Source organism: Helobdella robusta (genome assembly GCF_000326865.2).
Source record: "Helobdella robusta unplaced genomic scaffold HELROscaffold_24, whole genome shotgun sequence".
Classification (NCBI taxonomy): Eukaryota; Metazoa; Annelida; class Clitellata; order Rhynchobdellida; family Glossiphoniidae; genus Helobdella; species Helobdella robusta.
The window spans coordinates 1,732,350-1,758,919 of record NW_008704261.1 but is presented as its reverse complement, the minus strand read 5'-3'; the positions used below and the strand labels follow the sequence as shown (position 1 = coordinate 1,758,919).

The window sequence follows — 26,570 nt, the reverse complement described above, 5'->3', positions numbered from 1 at the left end:
CCTTTTCTTCATCATAGCAAAGTAGATGAAGCTATCCTTAAAATTGCAGAAGCAGTCCTAATTGACATAAATATACAACAAAAAATGACAACCTCACTTCCAACCCAGCGCTTAACCAACAATAAAACCAAAGAAGTAATAAAAACTAACATTGTAAATAGTGACAAAGAAGAATATGATGCTATCGATGAAGAAAAGGAGACCAAAGAAGATGACCAGCCAATAAAGAAACCTGACACCTAATTTCCATCTAAATTCACTTTGACAAAGTCAATCTCCATCTAAATTCATTTTGACAAAGTCAATATTTCCCTATATAAACAGCAGAAAGCACTGATAATGATTCATTCGGAATCGAAATATGGCCTTATTTGCAGCATGAATTCGGAAAATAAATTTATTTTGAATTTTAATAAACTAAACGTTCACCAAAAAATTTTAGTGAGAAAAATTGAAAAAAAGATTAGGCAAAAGAGTGTTTAACATGATTCAGTTTTATCTTGATTCAGTTACAAACAATAACTTATAAAAACGCACACACACACATATATATTTATAATTGTATTGTTCCTCCTACTGTTTTATTTTCATTTTTAGTTTTTGTTTTAAAACTGTGGTCAAAGCTACCGTGTTTAATTTTACAAATATCTAACTATGAGCTATTTAAAAAATTGATTTTGACTAATTAAGAACAACTTTTTATTACAGGATATGATTTAATTATTTCAATAATTTAAGTTATTTCATAAGGAAAAACTTTGAATATGAATTCAATTGTTTTTTTTTTAACTTGATAAATTTGATGGTCATTTTTGTAATTAAGTAATTTCTGCTCATTTTTGGTTTAATTTAACTTTATTTCATTGCCTAGCTATACGATTTTATTTTCATTTATGTTGTTATTTTCATGTTGGTATATGTTTTTACATGGTTTTGGTGGCCCTACAAGCTCGTTTGAGCTTCTGTGTCTCCATGTTTTTTTTTGCTGAATAAAATTGAATTGAATTGAATATACATGTATGTATATCTACATGTATGTATGTAAATATATATAACTATAGTATTATTTAGATATCATTCTTTTGACCGCTTTTATTGTTATAAGTGTTTATTTTTAGTGTTTTTATTGCTAGTCAATTTTTATTTATAAAATAACATTTGTTACATTTTGTTGATATGAATGCGGACACTAACTATTCCAAAAGATGTCTTTAATTTTATTCAAGTCGTCGAATATTCAGGTTCTAGATTTAAACAATTTGTTAATGTGCAAAAGAAGTAAATAAAACTCCAGACGCTTTAGTTTGTTCAATGTTTTTCATTGTATGTAGAAAAATATAAATATATAATAAACTTATTCAATTTAAAAGCGTAATACAGTTCAGTAGATAACTCGGTTTCTGCTTTGACTAGACTAAACTAATTTTAACAAATATTTATTTATTCAATCGCTAGTTGAATCAATTTTTATTGAGATTCGTATTTTTTCTTTTTACAATAATTGTTTTGTATATTTTAATTGCCCCAAAAAATTTTCAAAGTTATATTTATTAAATATAAGCTATATTACTTTGTCGCAAAAAACACTAGAGTTTATTTTCAATGTAACCTATATATAGTTACAACTTAAACGCTTTTTTATCTATGCTTCTCAAAATTATAGTTCTGCATTATTGCGGTCCCCGGTCGCCCATCATATTGCCGGCCGCTAAATTCTATATAATGTTGATTTCCCATATATGTATTCTATATATATGACCGCGATGTTCCCGTTAAATTCGTTGCTGGTCAGCGGAACCAAAAAGTTTGAGAAGCACTGATGTAAATCAGAAAAGGTAAAGTGCACGATGGTTGCAGAAAAAATTACACTACTTTAATTAAAGGAAACTTGATCAGAGTTTAATTTAAACAGATTGCATCCAAATATCAACAGTACAGGGTTGTTAATAGAAAAGTAGCCGTAGCGGCACTACAGTAGTACTACTTTTAAAGCTGAAATAAAATCGTTGCCGCTACTTTTGAGTCAAAATTTTCTAATGACCACAAGAGTGCGTATGTGTGTGTGTATGTGTCTTCTTTTTTAACGCACACGTACATGATTTGAGTGAGTTACAGAGGTAACTGACATTTTGATCAAATTCAATTTTTCTAAATTTTTGAATTTATAAGTTGTTTTTCCCATTTCACGAACAGTGATTTCCCATCCGCTAAAATTTCCATTCCAGAAAAATAGGTTTTGCAAATCTCCATGCTCACTTAACTCGATCAAATAGGCTTTGAATGTTGAAAACTGAAAATAATTTTTTTTTTGAAGATTTTAACGGCACTGCAGCTCCCAAGATGGTGCTATAATGTGCCAGTAATTTTAATATTTTTTTCTTAATTTTTATTTTATTTTATTTTTTTGTTCATAATTATGTAGTTATTATTATTACATCTTCAAAATCAAACACAGTCGAAAAGGAAGAATTCGATCAAAATATATCAAGACATCAATCCAGAAAAATGAATGATAATCTTTGACTTAAGTATATTTTAAGAGGTAAGGTTGTAATAGTTTATTCCAGTCTTTTTAAGTTGACGGGTAACAGATTCAATAACCAAACCATAGACCAGAAGTTGACATCAGCGCGAAGAGAGAAAACCCACCTACCGTTCGCCAGTCCCACAAACCAATGACTCTCACTCCAGTGCATTCACTCTACTTCAAAAACGTTTTGACTATTTAAGTTCCTGGTATGTTGCTTGATTTTTCACCATGGAGGCCACCCATAGACGGCATTCGACCCAAAATTGAAAAGATTATAAAGATTAAGGATAGAGTGGTGTGATTCTCTCTTAGCGGCACACGAGCTTACACCATGGTATTTAGCCACTGTAGATTCTTGATGCACCTTGAGAGAAATGCAAAACTGCACAAATCCTCTCGAAGATATTAGAGTTTCCACTATGGTATTCAGCCGGAGCAGATTCTCAACACATCCGGAGCGAACCGTACAGATGTAAAAAAAAACCCCATCAATGGCGTTTGAGCCTCCACCATGGTATTTAGCCATAATAGATTCTTGACACACCTCGAGGGATTTTTTAGCCTCAATCAAGAGAAATGATTAAACCCCCTACAGTATCCGAGTCTCCACCAAAGTGCCTATCCACAGCAGATTCTCGACATACTTTCGGGAAAATGTATATCTTCTCTTTGTCATATCTGAGCCATCAATACGAGGCATGTCCACAGTAAAAAACCTGACACGCCACGCAGGATGATTAATATTTTCCTATTTATGTTGGTGAAATGCACAAAGAGAAAGCCACAGATCAGTAAGATCAGCAAACCAGCCCGGATTCAACTCCCAAGACAGCGCCATTCCCAGCAACTCTAGCCACAACACAATCATCGAATCCAAATTCCCGTCAGTTGTAGAATACAAGTAATTTATATAATTAAGCTTCTTGGTGTTAAAAGTTAATTGGCTCAATTCTCCTAGACCAATGCATCGACACAGCCCAATCAAGAAACCTTCCCTCGACTGCATGATTTCAAGAGCTGTTTCATTGAAAGTTATATCATATCAAAGTAATTAATCTTTTTTAGGTATTCTATCATTGAAATGATATTTTCTTTTATTTTCAAAATGTCAACTAGATTACCAGGCAAGGATAACAAAGTTCTTTTTCTTTTGTTTTATTGCAAATAAATTTATGTTTAATAGTTAATTTATTTTTACAGAATTGACAAATTGGAATTTCTTTTTTATTTAAGAGATAATTGTGAGTGAGATTAGTGTGACCTATCATGATTCTATAAATTTTGTTTACAATAAATCTATTGTTAAATGTATTAATATTTGTTTTTGCAATGTTTGGTTGTATTTGCTGGAGATGTGTTTTTGTTTGATCCCATTCTGTTTGCCATAATGTTATTAGATATTTTACAATGTTTGGTTTTAAATCAGAATGTGGAATCGCAATATCTGTTATGGGGATCTGGTGAGCTTTTATTGCTAACATGTCAACCTTTTCATTGCCAATTAACCCTATATGACTGGAGATCCATACTATTTGGATATTACATTTATTTTGTATTAACTTGTGTATTTTAATTTTTATATTTTTTATAAGTTCATTGTTTAAGGGCTAGTACAGTTGACAAGGAATCTGTCATTATGATATATCTTTTATTATTTTCATTTGTTAGTTGATCTAAAGCTAGATTTATTGCTTGAAGTTCTGCTGTATAAATTGATGTATTATTTGGTAAATGTTGTTGGATATATTGTTTTTCTATAATAACTGCAGCTGTTGTTGAGTCATTAATTTTGGATCCATCAGTGTATATAATTATTTAAGTCTTGTAATGAAATAGAAATTCATTGACTTTTGTTTTAATTATATTTGCGTCTGTTAATTTGTTGTATTTTGTTAGGTAGGCGTTTATTGTTGGTTGGTTTAATCTCCATGGAGGAAAATTTTCTATTGATTTATTTAAAATATTATTGAATATTTTTGTATGATTTTCTATTCGTAAACTGAAAAGTTTAATTGTCTTAGGTTTTTTATTAAAAAGGTTTTTATATATTGATGGGAAAATATATTGGAATGCCGAGTTAATTGTATTATAAATAGTTTTGTAATAATAGTTTAATGGTAGTTTTTATTGGCGTATCATTAAAAGCATTTCCATGGCCAGAACTTGTACACTTACTGCTGGTGAAGTTCTATGGGCACCTAAACATCTTCATGAATCAACAATGATTCATTTATAATAATTTAAATTTATTTTAATTAAATAATTTAAACTTAGAATATCAAACTAATAATAATATAAATAATTTTAATAATTTAATAATTTTTTTCGTAGTATTGCAAATATTTTAGATAATCGATTTAAAATTAAATACGCACTAAGAATTAAGTAGAAAATTTCAGTCAAAATGAGAAGAGAAAAATATTTCTAAAACATTTTTTATATTATATTATATTATATATAGCTCGACAGCAAATTGCGGTAACGATAGCGGTAGCGATTTGGTCGCTATTTTTCATTGAAGTAGCCATAGCGGTTGCGGTGCTACATTTTACTTGCAGTCTTCTTTTTTCTTTCTTGTGCCTTATCCATTCAGAATATTGGCGACCACTTGCAGTAACGCTAACGATATCGGCGCTCCTTTATACGATTAGCGTTAACAACTCAGAAACAGTGATGGTGAAAGCAGTTTGGTTAAAAAATTTTTGAGGTCAAAAACAGTCTTTTAGCTGGAAAATAAATCGTTTTATGTTGCTGTAAACTTTAACGCTTGTCACTAACAACACCAATGTTATGGCTTCATTGATCTCTTTATTTCCAACATCAGTGTTGTAGGTTCCAACGATCGTAAAGTTAACGTTATTCCATAGGTTCAAGATTTCCGATTGATGAGCACAACCGCTTCAATCCACCAATCCTTATATAGCTTCTACAGTAGATTTTTAGTTACAGATACAGATTAGATATTTTTTTAAAATTCTCTATACTATACAATCCAAAGATTACTAATATAGCAAAGATAACAATGATAAAAATAACAAATAATATAGCACAATTTGATCATTCCGGCGGTTACAACAATATGCTAGCAACCATGGGTGAAAGACAACAAACATCCAGACAGATGTGACATGAGACACGATTCAATCAAAAAAATATGTGAAAAGCATTGTGGGGAATCAGAATAATGGTTGCAAATGGAAATGACTCCACACCATTGACTGTCTAAAACGGATTACTCAATTGTTACGAACTTGTACACCCTAAGGCAGTTTACTACAGAAAATGCCATACTGATATTTTTGTTAGTTTCTATAACGAACCTGTTGTTCTGTTGATTTGAATAAAAATGAGGCATTCGAAAGGCTTCGTGCGTGGCTGGAAGAAACAGACATTGAGTTGATAACATTAGAAAACTTAGTAAACAAGGTAGGGTTTTTGGCTTTTATGAAGCACTGAATACACCCTGCAGTTGTGACTGTGACTGTAAGAAATGGTTAAAAAAAAGCTGTTTGAAAGGTATAATGAACATATCTCTTTTGCTGAATTAAAAGGGAAAAAGTTATATTCTGGAAAAAATGGCTTTATACATTTTGAATATCAAATGGTATGAATCCAGAAAAGCAAACCGATAAAAACGAGAACGAGTAGTCATAACTGCTGCAATGCTTTTCATATGTGAAATTTGTCAACAGGAGTATAGCATGAACACATATCCAGATAATTCACAATTTAGCATTGATCGCAGTAGAGGAATGATTCCACAACTGGTTATGTGTTTTTAGAAAATTTGATAATTAACAGAACAAAGGTTACCAATGGTAACAGCATAGTGCAAGCATGCATTTTTATCCATATTATTTGGAATTGGAGTTGATGCTCAAATATTGAATGCTAATCTTAAAGTGTTTGTGTATTTGTATAGAGTAAAATGATGGCACTTATTGTCATCTTGCTTCTACCTCGAATCGTTCAATGTTGACAGAACAGTTACTACCTACAACATTTGCAGATAAGTTTCATAGCTATCAAGTTCTGCAATGGAAAAACAATTATATATATATATATATATATATATATATATATATATATACGTTAATGTTAATGTTTATTCATTAAAAATAGACAAGATATTATCTTTTGAATTCTATTGAAGTTATGAGATGTTGCGTTTCTTTTCAAGATTTCCATATTATTCTTTATTAATTTCTTAATTAAATTTCTAAAAGTCATTTTTTAGCTATTTTATCAATTAATTTATTTACAGACGTTTCGACGAAAATGCGTCATTAATAAAGAAATGTTTAAATAAATTTGTATCTATGGTTTCAAACAAATGTGAAAAAAATGCAAAAATTGAGTAGAGTCAATGTTAGTGGAGAATTTTGTATATTAATCGTATGTTTTACTAAAAGCTTGTAAAGAAGATATATTTTGAGCCAGGGTGTTCACTGTCTGCCTGAAACGTAACAAACAAAAAATCACCAATGGCAACGTGAGTAAAATAGATCAATGCATGCAAAGGTACTGAACCAACGTCGTACGCGCATTATAAAACTAATACAATAAAGCGTGAACCTTTCTTTTTGCTTTCCACGTCAGTATTTAAAATCTATATAAATATCATATATATAAAATAAGATAAGCCTTTGCATTATAAAATGCATGTAGCTTGATAATTAGCATATTGCGCTAGAAGCTAGTTGGCACTTGTGCTTATAAAGGGTAATTAGCATATTACGTGTATGTTCCATTAACCTATCAAAATCCATCCATCATCGACACAGACAGTGGCGGATCTAGAAGGAGGGGCCGGGAGGGGACTGGCTCCCCCACATGAGCGTTATTTGTGTTAAAAGTCGTTGTTTTAACGGAAAAAAGTAGTGTTTTTGAAGGGGAGTGTTTTTGAAGGGGAAATTGACATTATAAGCCCATTAGCAGAAATGTTGGCACCCCAGTGAAAATGTTGGCCCCCGTGAGCACAGAAAAATTGCCGCCCCCCCTATTCAACAAGTTTTTGTCGGAAGTTCTTCCCACCCCTCTGGTCATCAACTTTTCTTTGGAAATCCCACCCGGTCATTAACTTGTCGAAAAATTCTCCCCTAGTCGTCAAATATTAGTTCTGGTCAAAAATATTTCTAAATCTTGGCTCCCTCCGCCAAAGTTGTCTAGATTCACCACTGGGCACAGTCCATTGAATTAGCGTGCTTTAATATCTTTAGATATTTTATTTGTTTATTTTTTAATTTAAGATACGGTCTATAGAAGTCTTCAAACTGACAAAATTTTAGATTTGTGAAACACAATATAAGTCGCGTTTTTGCAAACGTGCCCGAAAAGCCTCTATGATCTATTCATAATTGTGCATTTAAAAAACAGAGCAACACATATAGCAATTGCTTTAAAAACAAAATGTGAACGAATTAGGGGAGCAAAATGTTTACAATTTGTTGTAATTTCGATTATTCCCATATTGATATTACATCATTATTTTTCAACTATTATGGCATTGTTTTTCAATATCAACTAAATGACTAATGTATTTCGTATAATCACAAATAATTAGCTCTTCAAATTTTTCATTTGCCTGGGCAATCATTTTTATACCCGTTGTTTTCACAAAAGCTGTGATACATATAACATATACATATACTCAACAAATAGGTTTAAAGCAAGGTTTAACATAATATGAATATCAAGCATGTAGTTATTTTTTTAACGTATCATATTAACTTCTATTTTCTAATACTTTACAAACATTTATTTATTTTTAGCACGTTATATATTACAGAATTTAACATTCATATTGCTAGAAACATTGTCAAAGAATAGCAATTAAAAACCTTTGTTAAACAAAAATCCTTACAGGTTTAACATAATATGAAATCAAGCATGTAGTTATTTTTTTTAACGTATCATATTAACTTCTATTCTATTTTTTAATACTTTACAAACATTTATTTATATTTAGCACGTAATATATTACAGAATTTAACATTCATATTGCTAGAAACATTGTCAAAGAATAGCAATTAAAAACCTTTGTTAAACAAAAATCCTTACCAGTGCAGCTTTACTGTTTAGATGAATGTTTGAAACGTCTTTCCTATAAGTATCCACGTTTGTGATTGGTACTAACAAAACACCTGGTTTATTTACAATATAATGGTAGTCACATTGGTAGTCAAATGACTTTCTCAATAGAAATTTTTGACGAAATGTTATATCTTCCATTAATTTTGTCAACGATTTGCTGCATAATTTTTCAATTGCCACAGAGTGACGCTTAAGTCGAACAGATTGCAAAATTTCAAAAAAATTGTTATCCTTTTTGTTTCCCTCACGTGTGAGCATATTTTTTGCACTTGTTTTTCCAACACACGATTGAGTTTTTGATTCAAATAGAGTTTCTTGCGATGAAAACAGATTAGGAGAACTATGTTTTCGGGTTTTTATGTTAAAATTTATATTTTGAAACGACAAATCATCAAAAGATGTTGAAGACATATTTTTACAAGTTGAAGTTTTATTAGAAAGAAAATCGTAATTTCCTCTGAGAGAAAAATTTTGTTTCTTCGATATCAATGGAAAATGTAATAATTCACCTACAATATCAAACTTTTCATTATCGATAAGAAAAGACTCTTTGGGGCTATCACCATCACTATCATCACTATCATCGTCATCATATCCATCCTTTAAAAAGTTTTCCCCGAACGTAAAGTCATCTGAACTATTTTCCGTTAAAGATTCTATGGATTTAAGTTTCAAACGTAACTTGACATCCGATAACATTTTTGATGACTCGTTATTAGTTTGATCCATATGCATTTGGTAATTTGTTAACTTTGAGTCTTTTAATATGTCAAAAGTAGCAATATCATTCTGTCTATTGGATGATTTTTTATCGTTGTAAAAATCTTTAGTAACATTATTTTCCGGAATACAAAAACTACATGCAAAACTATCATCAGTTTTTAATTGAGACGAGGTTTCAAAGTATTTATTTTCGGGAGAGCTATTAGATCTTAGTCGGTTATCAATGTTGTTGACACATTTGATCGAAAAATTGTCGTTTTTGTCAAATTTATTGTTGTCATTTATTGTTGTATTAACAATTACATCAGCCTTAAACAACTGTTTTGAGAGGTCGATAAGACTGGTAGAAAGAAATTTCAATTTTTTTTTTTTTTGTAATTTTGAAGACTGTTCGCAACTAGAAGAATAACTTGACAATAAACTACTTTGTTGCTTTATGTTTTTATTGTGAATTTTCAAAGAAGATTTCTGATTATTTCCCATTCGTTTTATGAATATAAGTTTATTTTTGTATATCTCTATCTGATTATTTATATAATTGAAAATACTATAATAAATTATTTTTTTTTACTAAATAAACTTAGCGTTACCCACGTTTAATATATTTTACATTCATTTAACATAAATTAATATAATTAATATAAATAATTAACTAATCGATTGCAAAGTGTCGCTAATAAAAAAATTTAAGTTAATTATATTTAATAGAATTTGTTGATAACATGATTGATTATAAAAATATGAATATAAAATACAAATACAAAAAACAACGGATAAACCAGGCAAAGACTATTTATATTGGATTCTTTAAAAATCCACGCTATATGCTTTACAGCCACAAATATATATATATATATATATATATATATATGTATATAAATATATATGTATATAAATATATATGTATATATATATATATATGTATATATATATATATAGTTTTCAAGAAAATCAACCGCGTTAATATAATTATTATGTTTATACATTAATTTTTCAAGTTTTCTAATTAAAATTTTACTATAATTATTTAATTTATTAAGTAAAAATCTAAAATTATTCTGAATATATATATATATATATATATATATATTGCGTGATGTTGCGTAAATTTTGGAATGAAAATTTTATACAGTATTGAATGAGAATGAATTCTACTGAATTGTTGGCATTAATCGAACTCACTTCAATAACAATGAAGAAAAAAGAAATGACAACAACAAAGATAAAAAATACGACACTAACTATTAACTCACTTTGCCAAAGAACTAACTTAGCTTGGTTTAAAAAAACTTTATAAACCAAACCCACACTGAAGATGAAGTGGGATAAATCGAAATAAGGCGTTATCTGCATGATGAAACAACCGTTTCATTAAATTTTTATGATGAACTTGAATATAATTCTATTTTCAACAAATTTAACAATCTCCAGAAAATTCTGGTAAGGAAAATTGAAGTAACAAACTTTAAATTGATTAATGCCACCATTTTGGTAGAATTCATACAATACTGTATTATATATATATATATGTTGGTAACAGACCATAATTTTTACAATATTCTATAAATTCTACCGAATATTTGGCGTTAATATGTTTGTAGTTCGTTACTTCAATTTTCTCACTAAAATTTTCTGGTGAACGTTAAATTTATTGATTTTTATTTTGAATTTTAATAAACTAAACGTTCACCAAAAAACTTTAGTGAGAAAAATTTAAAAAACGAACTACAAACATATTAACGTAGAATTTATAGAATATTGTAATATATATATATGTATATGTATATATATATATATGTATATATATATATATATATATTTTGGTAACAGACTGTTGTTAACGCAACATTTCAAAAATTCAACATTACTTTCAACATTGTTCAACTTTTTCATATTTCTTTTTAATTTATTAATTTCCGAGAAATTAGACATTTTATTGTTTTTTTTTTTAAATTTTTATTAAATAAATTTGCAAATAGCTATTTCGAGTTATAAATAACTCATCTTCAGTGCATTATATGTAGGTATGTAAGATATTTGATATAAAGGAACAAGTAATTATTAATTTATATAAATTATTTAATTAAATCAGAAAACCAATAGAGTAAATATAATAACTATAGACAATATAAAACGCGATTTTAAAAATTTTTAAAATTTTAACGGCAAGATTGTTTATATTATGGTTGTTAAGGTAAATATCAACGCTCAGCCGAGAAGCGCGAATTAATTTATTTAATTAACTATATATTATTAATATTATTTTGACAATATTTAAAAACATTATTATTATTATTATTGTTAACGTTATTATTATTATTATCATCGCTGTGGTTCTTCTTGCTTCTTGTGAGGATGTTCCATTTGCAAGTGACATTTGCGCTGTGGGTTGTGGCGTTGGTATCTACATTGTTGGCACTGTTGTTGTTGTTATTGTTCATGCTGTTGTTGTTGTTGTTGGTGATGTTGTTGTTAGAGTTGTCACTATTGATGATGTTCCAATTGCAACTGATATTTGCGCTGTGGGTTGTAGCATTGGTATCTACAGCGTTGGCACTGTTGTTGTTGTTGATGTTGAATTTGTCACTATTGGTATGGTTTTTGTTTACATCATCATTGCTTGATATTATTATTTCAAGTGGCACGGACATGGCCCCTTGCCAAACAAATACATATCAGATGGAATTTGTAAAAACAATGTCAACGGAATTTGAACTGAACGTGAACACGTAAACTAATTTTGATTTAACAAGTAAAATGGATCCAGCTGTACAGATAAACAAATCAAGTACAAATTAGAAATTAGATGGGCAGCTGAACTTGGAATCACCGTAGTAACTATCAACTGCTGACATGAAACCGCTCAAGAAGATGGCATTAACAACAGCCGAAGGCAGTTTGTTCCATTCTTCCGCCACTCTATTTGAAAATAAAATTTACAGCAGTCTTCATGGCCAGAACCTATAGTTAGCTTGAAGTTATGACCCCTTGCACAAACGTAGGGACAACATTGGCAGGGAGCTGACTATATTATTATTTTATATATTATTATATAGAATTATTAAGAGGTATTATTCTATATAACAACATAAGGTCAGTTTTTAGACGTCTGTAGACCAGAGATAGCAATTCCAATTTTATCAACTGGTCCTCGTGTTGAAGACCTCTGCAGGTTGTTTTTACACGCGTTGTCATTTTCTGAACCGTTTCAAGCTCCTCTATTAACCGACTCTGTAAGGATTCCATGCTTAGACACCGTACTCCATGTGCGACCTCACCAATGGCTTGTATAAAGTTACAAAAGCTTCGTCAGAAAGGTATTTTAAATTCCTTGCAATGACAACTAAGCATAGAGTTCGCTTTGTTCTGTTTTCACGTTCACTACCACTATTTTGTGAGGTGTATATACTGCGCTGTTAGTCTTTGCGTGATTCCATGGCTATGTAGGATGTTTCAAACTTTTTCGTTGTCAGACTCACTCCCATTTTCATCCAAAAACTCTTTTACTTTATAACCTTGAGTCGCTGTTTGGGACAAAATATTTTGTAGTCCTGCTTCACTTCATTTTTGTGTCTCAGAAAAGCGATGAACCTCATTTAGCTGTAATGATCTTTAAAAACAACATAATAAACCACTAAATGAATCTGTACTGAAAGGACCACAAACATCTGCTGATAGTAGTTCACCTGGTTTATCTGTTGCATGCCAAATTTTAACCGATGTGCTTCACCAGACATGGCTCACAAAATCTTTGTCAAGATGAACTTTGGTGTTAAACTCCTTTTTTACAACATTCTTTATGTGACGTTTATCATGATTTGTTATTTACTGTTGACAGCATATTTATTTAGCCTTTACCCACAGCATTACCAAGATGTGACGTGAATGGACGCCAGCCCATAGACTTTAGAACCGAACCTCTTTAACGGGAGGGCATCTTTCAGGATTTGCCGCCACATCGCTAACAAGTTCGATGTCGCTCCTGAGACCTATGGTCTTAATTTCCCCTTGATCTATATCGTAAAAGATTAAATGCCAAAAAACAATTTAGTTACACAAATTTAACATCAGTTAAACCAAGGTATATAAACAAACCAAATTGATGAAATAACTTTTGAGCAAGTTTTTTAATGTACCACCAAATTTGACACCAGACTAGACCAAAACGAAATCATCAGCTATTTATAACTTTAAAATAAATAACAATTTATAACTTTAAAATAAATAATACGAAAACAATATTAAAAAATTCACATCTGAAGCGCTATCACTGAAAAGATTTTAATTCATAACGTTTATTTTTTTTAAATTCGCCACGCTCCGTACTGGGCCGCGATTGACAGATTAACATTTAAAGTCGGCATTGACAGTGATTGTGAAAAAAACAATGATACAACAGTAATGTGTTACTTCAGGTTTACCAAAAAAAAACTGAAATTAAACTTTCATTGAGTTTTAATGTACACTTTGTTTTCAAACATTTTTTTTAAACTTTATATTTTTATGTGATAAATGGTCATAAGCAAAAAAAAAAAACATTACGAAAACTTTGAATACTCAGCAGCGTAAACACCATTGGTCGAGGCACACAATCGTTTTGCGGTTCCTGGTGGTAACTAACAAAAATTTCATGACGTTTGCATATGACCATTAGAGATTACGCTTAATTTTAAACACATTAGAATGATCATAAATTTTTTATAAGGGATGCCTTTGCTGAAATTCTATGAGGAACATTTGATTAAAACATTTGAACATATCAAATAGCTAGGCAGAGGAAACAACACGATTCGAAAAATATGAATTGAATTTAAATCAAAAGAAGCAAAAGCACATTTTATTTTGTATTCATTAATTTATTCATGTTATTAACAGGGTAGCGATTTTTAATAATATTTTCAAAGCTTTATAAAACATAAATCTATAAAACTTTAGAAAATTCAAAATGAAATATTACGATTTGTAAATTAATTAATTAATCAAACAATCAATTAATTAATTAATGTAAAACATGCTGACACTCTTCTAAACCTAAATAAAAGATCCACTTGAAACTTAATTTCAAAAAATTTCTTTACTCTTCCTTTTTTTTGGCTCTCAGTTTAATCTTTTCTTGAATTCTGTATAGAAAAAAAGTATAAAAATAAATAAAATATAGTAATCAATGAACGACAATTTACTAATATGCACTTTCAATGTAAAGGTATGTTCAATAAAACAATAAAAGGTCATTAACTTCGGAAGAGCTGCTCTTTCTGGCTTCCGCTCAGTCCCTGACGTGCATATAAATAAATTCAATATTGTTCTACAGGATCAACAAATTCATGAAGAACCGCCCTGTAGCTTGTCTTGATGTACCAGATTGGGGTTTTCTTTTTGTTTTAAAATATATATTCGTATCTAGCTTTTCACGTCACTGTTGATTTTAAGGGCAGCGTGATGGCTCAATGGTTAAAGGCGCCTGGTCTTGCTATTGCATTGACTGAGTTCGAATACAAAGAGATCCCCGCCTATCATATGCAATGTGTATGATGCGTGGTTTGCACGCGTATTCATATACGCTGTGTGTGTTTGTCGTTGAAACCTCTGAAGCAAACGCAAAAGAGAGAGAGAAACCTTTAACCTTTATAGTAAGAGGTACCATTCTCTCATCTTTGGTAACTTTTTCAAAGCTGTTTTCTTTTTTTTACTGTGACAACTAAACCAGTACAATTTATATCTTTTCAAATCAAAACAATATAGAATAACTTTCTATTTTGATTCAAGTCAACAAAACACTTTAAACATATACAATTGCATTACACTTTCAAATCCAATTCAAACATTTTATCGGAAACTTTTTTCAAACAATTGTTGTTGCTCGAATACGTTTGATTCCGAATTTTATTTACAACATTTTTTTTTGTAACAACATCACATCCCTTAGTTGACTTCTGGACAGTTTTTCTACAATTTTCCCCACCACTCTTTCGTGAATTGCTATTTCTAGATTTTTTATCCATATTTCCATCTTATTTTTTTGTTGTCCTGGCACTTTTTCAGTATTCTTTCTATCCAATTTTTTTAAAAAAGGTGCTTTCAAAGTTTCGTAAAAATTACTTGACCTAAAAATCAAGGCTATATATAGGTCCTGCGTAGTCAGGTTTCCAGAAGAGAAAGCGAAGTCGTAAATGTGATTTATGCAGTTACTTGGATTAGTTTATTGTTTCTATTACTGTTGGTATTCAAATAAACGTTCAACAAAGTTTGCGTTTAAAGCAGTTGTGTTCATCTATCGGAAATCTTGAACCTAAGGAATAACAAAAACTTGACAATCGTTGGAAGCTGTAACACTGGTATTGAAAATATAAAGATCATTGAAGTTATAACATCGGTGTGGTAGTTACGAGAGTCAAGGGTTACAACATTAGTGTCAGAAGTAAGTTTTTTGATAAATTGAAAATTTTCAGCAATAAAGAATGCTCATCAGTTGAAAAACTCGATACAACTAATCTGAAGAAAGAACTACAAAAGCGAAACCTCAACTCGAAAGGAGCGAAGGCAGTTTTAATAAACCACCTAAGGGACGCTCTAACAAACGAAGGTAACAATCCAGATGAGTTTGACTTCCCGGATCCTTCTACAGAAGAAATAAAAAATTTTTTCGATAAACCCAAAATGATTAGAATAATAGGATCAGCTTATGAAAGAACATCAACTAATGGAGTGTCAACTGAAAAGTACTCTAAAACAAAATTAGATAGCAAATCGGACGAACGAAAAATGCACGTGACCGAACCAGTAACAGCTGTAGAAAATCATGACATAATCCAACTAGCTTATTCAACTACCAACAACTACATTAGCAATCGCAAGTCAATCCTTCCTACGGGTGATTTCGACTGCGATGCGCGTGCTAACTACGACACACGTGATATCTGCTACGCACGTGACAACTGTGATGCACGTGACAACTGTGATGCATGTGTTGACGTGCAGAAAGGTAGTTATCGTGATGATGAAGTTGATGAAGATGATGACGAAGACGACAATTATTTAAATGTCAGTGAAGGTGATGTTAATGCGAATATTCATTCAGGACAAGAATTGATGACAGACGACGATTCAAGTTTTGGGATAATCCTCCCAGCATGTATGTGGAATGGAAGCTTGGTCCTCGTCTACCTGGATGATGATTTCAACGACGGCTTCACTACTGATGAGGATGAGATGTGCATTGCTGCTTCACTGGTAGACAAGAAAGATGTCACCGACGAATCTTACAACATGCATAAAAGATAACCGTCTAGTCATTCTAAAACTCAAGTTATTGAACGATATTTAAATACGTTTGAGTGTCTACTAATGGCATCGATGTGGTTGAAAGTGCTGTCTAAAATAAATGTATGGAATGAAATTCTGCAGGCTAGACAAACCACCCTAAACGTGGAGGTTGTTAATCTACAGCATATAATTAAAAATCTTAGCACTTCATTGTTCTGAAAAAACATTTAAATTAATGTCTATTTTGTATTGCTTGGAAACCTAGTACGAAGATACAATGCTAACAACTTAAATGAGCTTTTTCAATTTCATTGAAAATATTCAACTATGACCGAAGAAGAGCTCAAACAAACATGTGAAGACATTATCCGAAAAGTACAATAACGATGTTGACGAAGAGGAATTGTTCTGGGAAATAATTGATTTGAACAAAATTCAGAAAGAAAATTTTTCAATGAATTTGAAATCACCAACACGCACTTCTTAGCACTGTAGCAAGCCAAAACCAAACAATTATTTTTCCAAATGTGGTAATTGCATTGAGAATCTTCTGCCCCATGCCTGTGACGGTTCTGAAAGCTGAGCGATCGTTAAGTCTTTTGTCAAGAGTAAAAAACTTTTTGCGATCTACAATGAGCCAAGAATGATTGACAGTTTAGGAATGATTGCAACGGAAAACGGTTTAGCAAGATCTATATTCTACCAAAATGTTGACATTAATCAATTTAAAGCTTGTCATTTCAACTTTCCTTACTAAAATTTTCTGGAAATGGTTCAATTTATTAAAAATAGAATTTTTGTCCAAATTCATCATGAAAATTTAATGAAACCGTTGTTATCCAAATTCATCATGCAGATCGGTCTTATTTCGATTTTTCACAAAGCTGGTAGCTGCCATCAAAGATGAACTCAACAAAGCTCAAGACAAAAGAATGAATACTTATAAATACAACTCAAACCTTAAATTTCATAAAAAGTTGACAAATCTAATTAGAACGAATAGTAATGGATTAACGGATCGGTTTATTAACCTCAGTAAACATCCTCTCTCACTGATAAACAAAGAGAATATTCAAATTTAGGATTAAACTGTCATATTTTAATGAAGCCAAACAATATTGAAAAAACAATTGAAAAAAAAAACTGATGATGAAAATAAACGGGGCAGAACGACAAACCAAGATTACAGTGAATTCATTCATTGCGTTGAGCAACAAGCTGAAGCCAAGAAACATAGAGGCAATTTTCAGACTAAAATTCTAACAAATGATCTTAGAACTGCCGCAAAGGAACTGATAAACAATGAAATGAAAATATTGTCATTCATCGTGTAGACAAGTGAAATCAATTTGTGGTCAAACATAAAACTAACTACAACACCAAAGTCGAACACCTACTTAACGAGAGCACAAAATTTCAAGCAACCAAAAAAGACCCACTCCTCACCTAAAGACTAAATTCAAATCAATAATAAAAAAATTAACAAAAACATACCTCAAAAAAATCCAGCTACTCCAAGGCAAATACTTATCTGGATACCTCTATGGCAACATCAAAATGCACAAAAACAAACCCCTTCGACCTATCATCAGCCAAATCTCGACAATAACATAGCTTATAGCCAAATATCCAAACAAAATTCTGACCCCATACAATCCTAATAACAATAATCTCCGGGTCCTCGCGGGAATTTATCAATCTATTGAACACCAACAAACCATCAAATCATATTGCTTCTCTGGATGTTGAATTTTTGTTTACAAATGTTCCCATCCATGACACAATTGATATTATTATCAATAGCGTTTATCACTCAGACATGGTCTTCTTAAAAATACCAAAACACAACTCAAATCTCTTCTCCAAATCTGCACCACCGAAGCACCTTTCCACACCACCACAGGCAAGCTATACAAGCAAAGTGACGGCGTAGCCATATGCTTACCACTCGGTGTCTTGTTCGCAAATTTCTTCTTAAGACATATTGAGAGCAAAACGTTTAGAGACAATCCAGAATTGAAAACAAACATTTAAGCCAGGTATGTTGACGATATCTTTGTCGCATACGATGATCCGGAACAAATCTACCGGTTACTAGCAACCCTGAACATCAAAACTGAATTTCACTACCGAGCACGAAAGTGAAATTTCATTGGCATTTTTAGATGTTTTGGTAGCGCATGACGAACAAAGATTTACAACTTCCGTATACATCAAAGCAACAAAAAAAGGTATTTGTATAAATGGACTAAGCGAATGCATGGAACAATTCAAAATAAGTAAAATAAAATGCTTTGTGAACCGTGCATTCACGCATTCATATCCAACAGAGGATCGCAAATACAATTATATAGATATCCCTAATAGATATCGAAAACCCCAAACAAATCCAACAAAAAATGATTACATCATTATCAACTCGATGCCCTAATACTATCTTTAATACCCACGAAGAACAGAGGAACGACAACAACAAAGATGAAGAATACGACCACAACTAATAACTAACTTTGCTAAAGAACTAACTTTGCTTTGTTTAACCGAACCTGAACTGAAGATGATTTGTGAAAAATCGAAATAAGGCCTTATCTGCATGATGAATTTGGATAAAAACAGTTTCATTAAATTTTCATGATGAACATGGATAATATTTCTATTTTCAAAAAATTTAACAATTTCCAGAAAAAACGTTTAAACGTTCCAGAAAATTCTAGTAAGGAAAATTGAAAATACCAACAATTTGGTATAATTTATATAACACTATATATATATGCAAATATCGTTAAATATTTTTGCCCATTTTGCATTAAATATAAATTAAAACAGCTTCGTGTTGCCGAAATCCTTATTAAAAAATTAATTAATGCAAAATGGGCAAAAATATTTAACGATATTTGCATCAAAGAAAACCTCGTTCCAATATATATATATATATATATATATATATATTTTATGAAAGTCACAAAATGTTTGGTGTTAATTTTTTGTTTAACTTTTTGATTATTCTAACGGTTGATCGTAAATCATTCTCAAGTTTCTTAAGTTCAAAACCAAAATTTTTGTTTATTTTGTGCATGATAGAACAAAAAAGCTTTTTTCAGTAGTCCTATACCATCTTCGGTGCTCGAATTGATACGTTGTGTATGTGCAATTGCAAGTTGTTGATACATTTTTATTTATTATCGGAAGTCTTTGTTCTATGAGTATTGATTCGGCTAGTCGTAAATTATAATAGTTGTTCTTGTAATGTAAGATTTCAACATTGTGGTCCAAGATTTGTCAATAATTTCAGTTTTGTGTTTCTCTTTCATGTGATTTTTTTATAGCGTCAGTTTGTACACGCATCGTGAGCCTTTTCGATAACTTGGTTGTTGTCTTACATGAGAATGATTTACGATCAATCAATCTTCGTTTAGCGTCCAGAGACCCAGTTTCCCAAGGTAGGATGTTGTTTTCTTTGCTATCAATTTTTTGCGCCAAATTTCGTTTACATTTAGTGCTTTCATGTCTTGCTCGCGACCCTAACCAAATGTGTGATAGTTGTTGATGCTTTGCGAAGTACTTCCCTTGCAGTTGCCGAAGGATGTGAATTGCATCAATTGTTGATTTCCCCGCTAGGAAACCAAAAGATAACTTCCGATTGTGATGCACGACGTCAATGATTTTCTCGACAATTTTTAGGGAGTGTTCTAACAGACGTATACCCCGATATGATGAACAGTTCAATAGATCACCTTTGCCTTTGTAAGCAAAATTGTCATGCTAAAGTTCCATTCAGTCGGCATTGAGCAATTTCTCCAGACTTCACGGCAAAGTTGTAGTAACGTTTGGATATCTGCAGTACCAGATGCTTTTATAATGTCATTTGTGAATCCAGAGGGCCCTGCTGCCTTTCCACCCTTCATAGCTTTCAGAGTTTCTGTAAGCTCCTCTACAGTGATGTCTGAAATTGGACCTGCGATGGGTGGAGCGTCAAAGTTGACATTGATGAGATTTGTTTCATTTAACAGACGGTTGAAGTTTTCTTTCCACTGTAGTTTGGTCTCATCTTGTTCATGATTTACGATCAACCGTTAGAAAAATCGAAAAGTTAAACAGGAAGTTAACTAAGTCGAACATCATACACATTGCATATGATAGGCGGGGATCTCTTTGGTATCAAACTAAGTCACTGCAGCAGCAAGACCAGGTGCCTTTAACCATTGAGCCATCACGCCGCAATAATGCCAACAATTCGGAAGAATACTGTAGATATACTACTACAACAACAACAACACACGTTTAGACGACATTTTCCCCAAGATCGGGGGTTGCCGTTTGGCTACCTATGATGAAACCGAAATACCCCTCGACGCCATTCACATCTGTCACTCGCCTCAGTATCACGCAACCCCGCTTTCACTCTGTCCTTCTCCACCTGTTCTCCATCCCAATCGCGGACGACCCCTTCCTATCACTCCTTCAACATCGAACTCCAACGCTCGCCTAATCCCGACCCTTTCATCCCTTCTCAACCCATGCCTATACCACCGCAATCTCGATCTCCTTATCAATGTCACAATGTCCTCATTCAGTCCCATCATCGACATCAGCTCTGTACTACTCCTCCTATCCTTCACTTTAACCCCACACATCATCCTCACCATAGCTCTTTCAGCACTCTGCAGTACACTTTCCTCCTCTCTCCTCAACACCCAAGTTTCATCACCATATACTATCGCTGCTCGCACACATGCTTTATATACCCTCCCTTTCATCTTCACTGACCATTTCTTTCCACACAAAATCCCACCCAGTTCCCTAAATTTCATCCATACTGTATAGTGTATATATACTGTATTTATGTATACATATAAACATGAAAGGCCCGGTATGCATATAAACTTGTCACCCGGTTTGTCTTTCGGCGGCCCTGGTAATAGCCCCACTTGTATACGTCTCAACTATTTGAGTTGTTAAAAAAAGCGAAAGATAAATAACAACAAATAAAAATACCAACAATTTAAACAAATCTTTCACTTTGTTCTTGACAAGATCCAAATTTTTGTTTATTTCAACCTGAAAAAATTCGGACGAATAAATTAAATAAATTCAAGTGTTATTACGGTAACATTGAACAAAGTCCCTCAGCTCGAAGGTAGAATTAAAAGAGTAATTTTCAAAAAAGCCAATTCAAACTTAGCAAATAAATGTGAAACTAAAATAAAAAATACGACATTTTAGGATTTGATATAAAATCTTCAAAGGTGTTCAAAGGAACATGAATGAAATACAAACATCCAAATATTAGGTAACAGAGCAAACCGAATAACGTAAAAATAATTGTTTTAGTCAAATCATTTGCCGGAGAAGAGAAAACAATATTTTAGTTGAAAAATACGCCTCGATTGGTTATCGGATTTCATTGGTAACATCATTAGTGCTTCAATGACCAAAACCAATGAAATTTGCTGGGATTTTTTTGGCTAAATATAAATAGTTAATCTGTAGTAATTTCGTCCAAAAAAATTCAACAAGCAAAGAAATTTTACGCAATTTAAAAAGTACGATTAAAAGTACAGCTCAAACTAAACAACTGTCAAGACTATGTAACAAACAGAAATAGAATTAAAAAATAAATAACACATAGACGGAATAAATGATTTACAAAGAAACGGAATAAATATGTACTTTAGCAAGACAACAATTTGCATGCAAAATATAAAATTTAAATTCAAAAACAATTTTGAATCTTACGAAAAATAAAAATTAAATAAAAAGAAAAATAGGTTTTTTTAAAATAATTATAATGAATAATGATCTACATACCATGTCCATAGTGATTAATGATACACATACGATGTACATTGTACATAGTGATTTCTAACCAATTGATCCAACAGGTTTAATTTAAATTAGATGAAATGTTAACTTGAAAAATTGAATAAATAGGGCGAAACGGCGTAACGGTAAAGTGTGTTTCTCGACAGTATCTAACCTTGTAATAATCTCAATCAATCAATCTTCGTTAGGCGTCCAGAGACCCAGTTCCCCGAGATAGGACATTGTTTTCTTTGCCATCAACATCTTGCGCCAAATTAGACAATCAGTTGTATCCATTTCATTTAAATTTAGAGCTTTCATGTCTTGCTCGATTGTTTGCGACCAGGACTTCTTTGGACGGCCTTTGGGACGTGTGCCAGGTACTTCAACATCTGCAAGAGAAGTTATGGCACTGTTTCCACTTCGTTTGACATGACCAAACCACCGCAGACGGTGTTGCCGGCATTCGTCCTTTATATCGTCTAAACCAGCACGACGCAGGATTTCGGTAGATTTGATGTGGTCCTTCAGATTAATTCGTTGCATCCATCGGAGCATTTTCATGTCGGTTCGTTGAAGTTGTTGTTCCAGTTTAGTTGTCATTGGCTATGTTTCTTCGTGTAACAACACTGGGCGTATCACAGATTTATAAAGTCTTCATCGTAGTGGTATTGGGATGTCACGCCGCATCAATATAGAGGCAAGAAGATGCCATTTATTCCAGCCTGCACGTATGCGTTCTCGAACGGCAGCTTCAGCTGTTACAGTACAATCTAGAACATCCCTTAGATATTGAAACGATGTGACTTTCTTTACCTTAATGGCTTCAAAAACATTGCTATTTCGTATTTGTTGTTTTGGATTGATGCAAGCAGGACAAACAAAATTGGACACTTTATATAAAGTACCAATTATTTTTGAGCAACGTTATTTTTTTATTTTTAATCTCACTTTATCATATTAATCTCATTAGATACTGTGAGTCAATACACAAAAAACGTCTTTACCAACTGAAGTTTAGGTTATAGAGACCAACATTCGAAGCAGACGCAAAGTAATGTACCAACAGGCATTCAAGCTGATCCTAGATGATAATCAGAGCAAGTTGGAAAGCATTACAAGTTGGAAAACCATTCTTTGCATGATAGGCAATAAGTGAAAAAACTTCAAACTTCCAAATACGCTATCGTACTTTCTCGAACAAAATATCAGTCTAACATATATTATTTTACATCAGATGAATGAATTTTAGTAAGCTAAATTTATTAAATTAAGTACAGGATTACAGTAGTAAAGTCGTGTTATCACAAAAGCTACAACAAAGATGGCTACACAGTCCCAACTCTGATGCGCTAAATTCTATTTTCCAAAATGAGGAGATTGAAGATCAGTACATCAGTTTGCTTTAGTCAGGCCACATGACAAATAAGTCGACATCTTTGGTAGGTATCGTCCCAATCATCGAAAAATCTTTTGAGTTTTGTTTGGTAGACTTATTTCAAAGATGATCACTCTGTGACATGATCTGTGAAATGATCTGTGACATGATCGACTCAACCTGATTGTAAAAAAATTCCAAGACAACTAGAGAAGATAGCAGCTACAAAGGCTAGTTGAGCACTTTTAGTATGTAAAAGGTTGCCTAACGTGTATATTCAAAATGGGTTTGTGATCAGAGTTTCCAATGTGCTATTCCTAGCTTCAAACTTTGTACATTTGGGTTTTAATGGCGAAGTGTAAAAAATCAATTGGAACAGAAGAGCCAAAATATAACAAAACGTAATATTAACCTTGTAAACGTCATAGAACTTGGGTATAGTGAAAATGGCTACATCAGCTGATACAAATAAAAATTTACATTAAAACAATTTTATCTTTCAATTATAAAATTTATGTTAAAAAAACAGATAATGTTTGTTATGGTAATTCTGGTTGAGCTAAATTAGTATGAATACTTATAACTTTTCTAACAATAGTATTCAAAAAATTAAAAAAATGCTAGAGTTTATAAAGTTCTAATAAATTTTAAATGCCTTACAGTCAACAATCATTTTAACATTAAAAAAAATATCTTAAAAATTTCACTTTCAATCCCTATGTATATGTCTAACACATCGTGACAAGACATTTAAAACATTTTATGCATTCAAAATATGAAAAACAAACCAATAATGATTAGTGTCATGCCATTGAACCAAGCTCCGATGTATGTAAGTACCCATAGAAACAAACCAAACTGATAAAAATTTTTAGTTTAACAAAACTCTACCAAGTATAAGATATGAAGATGTAAATTTCTTTACATATAAAACATAGAATAAATAACTGGAATATTAAAAAACATTTCGACTCATTACTTTGATAGAATCAACAATATCTTCAATAAGAAGGAGTCTTCTTAATTCAGCAATAAAAGCTACTCCATGGCTCACCACGGACTTGGTCACCCTGTGAACATTCTCTTCGCTCAATCCTATATCGAGATCAAGATACTTCCTACGAGAAATCAATCAAATTTTAATAAACATCAATGCCTGGAACAAAAACACAAAGAAGCTAATATAAGGGCTATCAAAATTCCTAGATAATATTTCCCATTTATGATAATCAATCGAAGCACGAGTGTTTCAAAATCATTTATAAAAATTTAAAAAAAAAAAATTCGCTGTATAAAAGCAAATTTTAATAAACATCAATGCCTGGAACGAAAACACAAAGAAGCTAATATAAGGGCTATCAAAATTCCTAGATAATATTTTCCATTTATGATAATCAATCAAAGCACGAGTGTTTCAAAATCATTTATAAAAATTTTATAAAAAAAAGAAATTCGCTGTGTAAAAGCAAATTTATTGTGCTGTCACCAATAAAAAAAAGTTGGAATATATTACCGTTTTTGCTGATTAAAATTAAATGAATATATAAATTGGATTTTTTTTTTAAATTTTTTAAAAAATGTTCTGAGTTCATGTTGGGTTGGAAAAATAGGCGTTGAGTCAAATATATGAACAAATTATCAATGTCAGAATAAATATTAGTCTAACATCGTTGCAATGCTATCAGATTTTTCATTTTAGCGTTTTTGTATGTTTTTTCTTTTCGATACTCATTTTTTTTATATCTAAAAAAGGAATATATTATAATAAATCAATTTTTTTAGTAAGATTTTCAACAACATGAAGCTGTGTTAATTCGTACTTATTAATTATGTGTGTCGTTCTAGGCTTACAATTTATATTTATATATAAAATATAAATATAAATTATTCTGGAATGGTCAAAAGACGGCCAAAAATGGTGTTGTAATTTTTGTCAGAGAACCGCTAGCCCAAGAAGTACTGGATATTAAAAGGATTAATTCACGTCTCATGGGGATCAAGCTTCGCATAGAAAAGCAAACAATGATTATTTTTTCTGCATACGCACCACAGACAGGCGAATCAGAAGAGATGAAAATTGACTTCTGGACTGCATTCTCCGACACCATCTCAACAATACCAAAATCTGAAACAATCCTGATTGGAGTCGATCTCAATGGCCACGTTGGAGAAAAACAGATGGTTTTGACAACGTACATGGCGGTTTTGGCTATGGAAAACGGAATGAAGATGGCAACCGCATCCTTGAGTTTGCTGAAATTCACGGGTTTTGTTTACTGAACACATATTTTAGAAAGAGGTTGGAACATTTCATAACATACAAAAGTGGACCATCAGCCACGCAAATTGATTTCTTCGCTGTCAAACAACCACACCGAAGGCTGTTCAAAACGTCAAAGTTATACCTGGCGAATCATGTGTCGCCCAACATAGGCTCCTGGTTGTCGAACTGTCAAAACATAAGTCTAAACAAATGCCTCGGAGAATCAAAACGTGGAAGCTGAAAAGCAATATTCATCGAGAAAAATTTCAACAGATTGTCGCCACACAGTTAGACCACCAATCGCAAGCCAGTACAGATTGGAGTACATACAAAACCGTTTTAATGAACGCTGCAACTACAGTTTGTGGGAAAACTGGTACAAAACGTCAGCATGAACGTGACACTTGGTGGTGGAATGACAGTGTACAAAATGCAATAGCTGAAAAGAAAGTTGCATACAGGCAATGGCAAAAATGAAAGTCTGTAGATGACTAAAATTTTCCGTGAGAAGAACAACT

General features: G+C 31.9%; 5 protein-coding genes across 5 annotated transcripts; 2 read left to right on the top strand and 3 right to left on the bottom strand.

Moving 5' to 3' along the window:
• Positions 1-2,753: 2,753 nt before the first annotated feature.
• Positions 2,754-5,119, bottom strand: HELRODRAFT_172728 (hypothetical protein; the record flags this gene model as incomplete). The annotated part of the gene is made up of 4 exons (XM_009019384.1): positions 2,754-3,074; positions 3,141-3,246; positions 3,337-3,547; positions 5,083-5,119. The coding sequence occupies 4 exons, from the start codon at positions 5,117-5,119 to the stop codon at positions 2,754-2,756; spliced, it is 675 nt and encodes a 224-aa protein (XP_009017632.1).
• Positions 5,120-8,572: 3,453 nt separating this feature from the next.
• On the bottom strand, positions 8,573-10,699 carry HELRODRAFT_172727 (hypothetical protein; the record flags this gene model as incomplete). Its single annotated transcript, XM_009019383.1, has 2 exons — positions 8,573-9,686; positions 10,617-10,699. The coding sequence occupies 2 exons, from the start codon at positions 10,697-10,699 to the stop codon at positions 8,573-8,575; spliced, it is 1,197 nt and encodes a 398-aa protein (XP_009017631.1).
• A 4,086-nt stretch (positions 10,700-14,785) lies between these two features.
• HELRODRAFT_172726 (hypothetical protein) lies at positions 14,786-16,627 on the top strand (the record flags this gene model as incomplete). Its single annotated transcript, XM_009019382.1, has 2 exons — positions 14,786-14,870; positions 15,729-16,627. The coding sequence occupies 2 exons, from the start codon at positions 14,786-14,788 to the stop codon at positions 16,625-16,627; spliced, it is 984 nt and encodes a 327-aa protein (XP_009017630.1).
• Positions 16,628-24,557: 7,930 nt separating this feature from the next.
• Positions 24,558-24,903, bottom strand: HELRODRAFT_79127 (hypothetical protein; the record flags this gene model as incomplete). The annotated part of the gene is made up of 2 exons (XM_009019381.1): positions 24,558-24,647; positions 24,769-24,903. Coding segments are annotated over 2 exons (225 nt in total), but the record flags the coding sequence as incomplete, so codon positions are not given.
• A 764-nt stretch (positions 24,904-25,667) lies between these two features.
• On the top strand, positions 25,668-25,958 carry HELRODRAFT_152704 (hypothetical protein; the record flags this gene model as incomplete). The annotated part of the gene is made up of 1 exon (XM_009019380.1): positions 25,668-25,958. A coding segment is annotated over one exon (291 nt), but the record flags the coding sequence as incomplete, so codon positions are not given.
• Between the last annotated feature and the right edge of the window lie 612 nt (positions 25,959-26,570).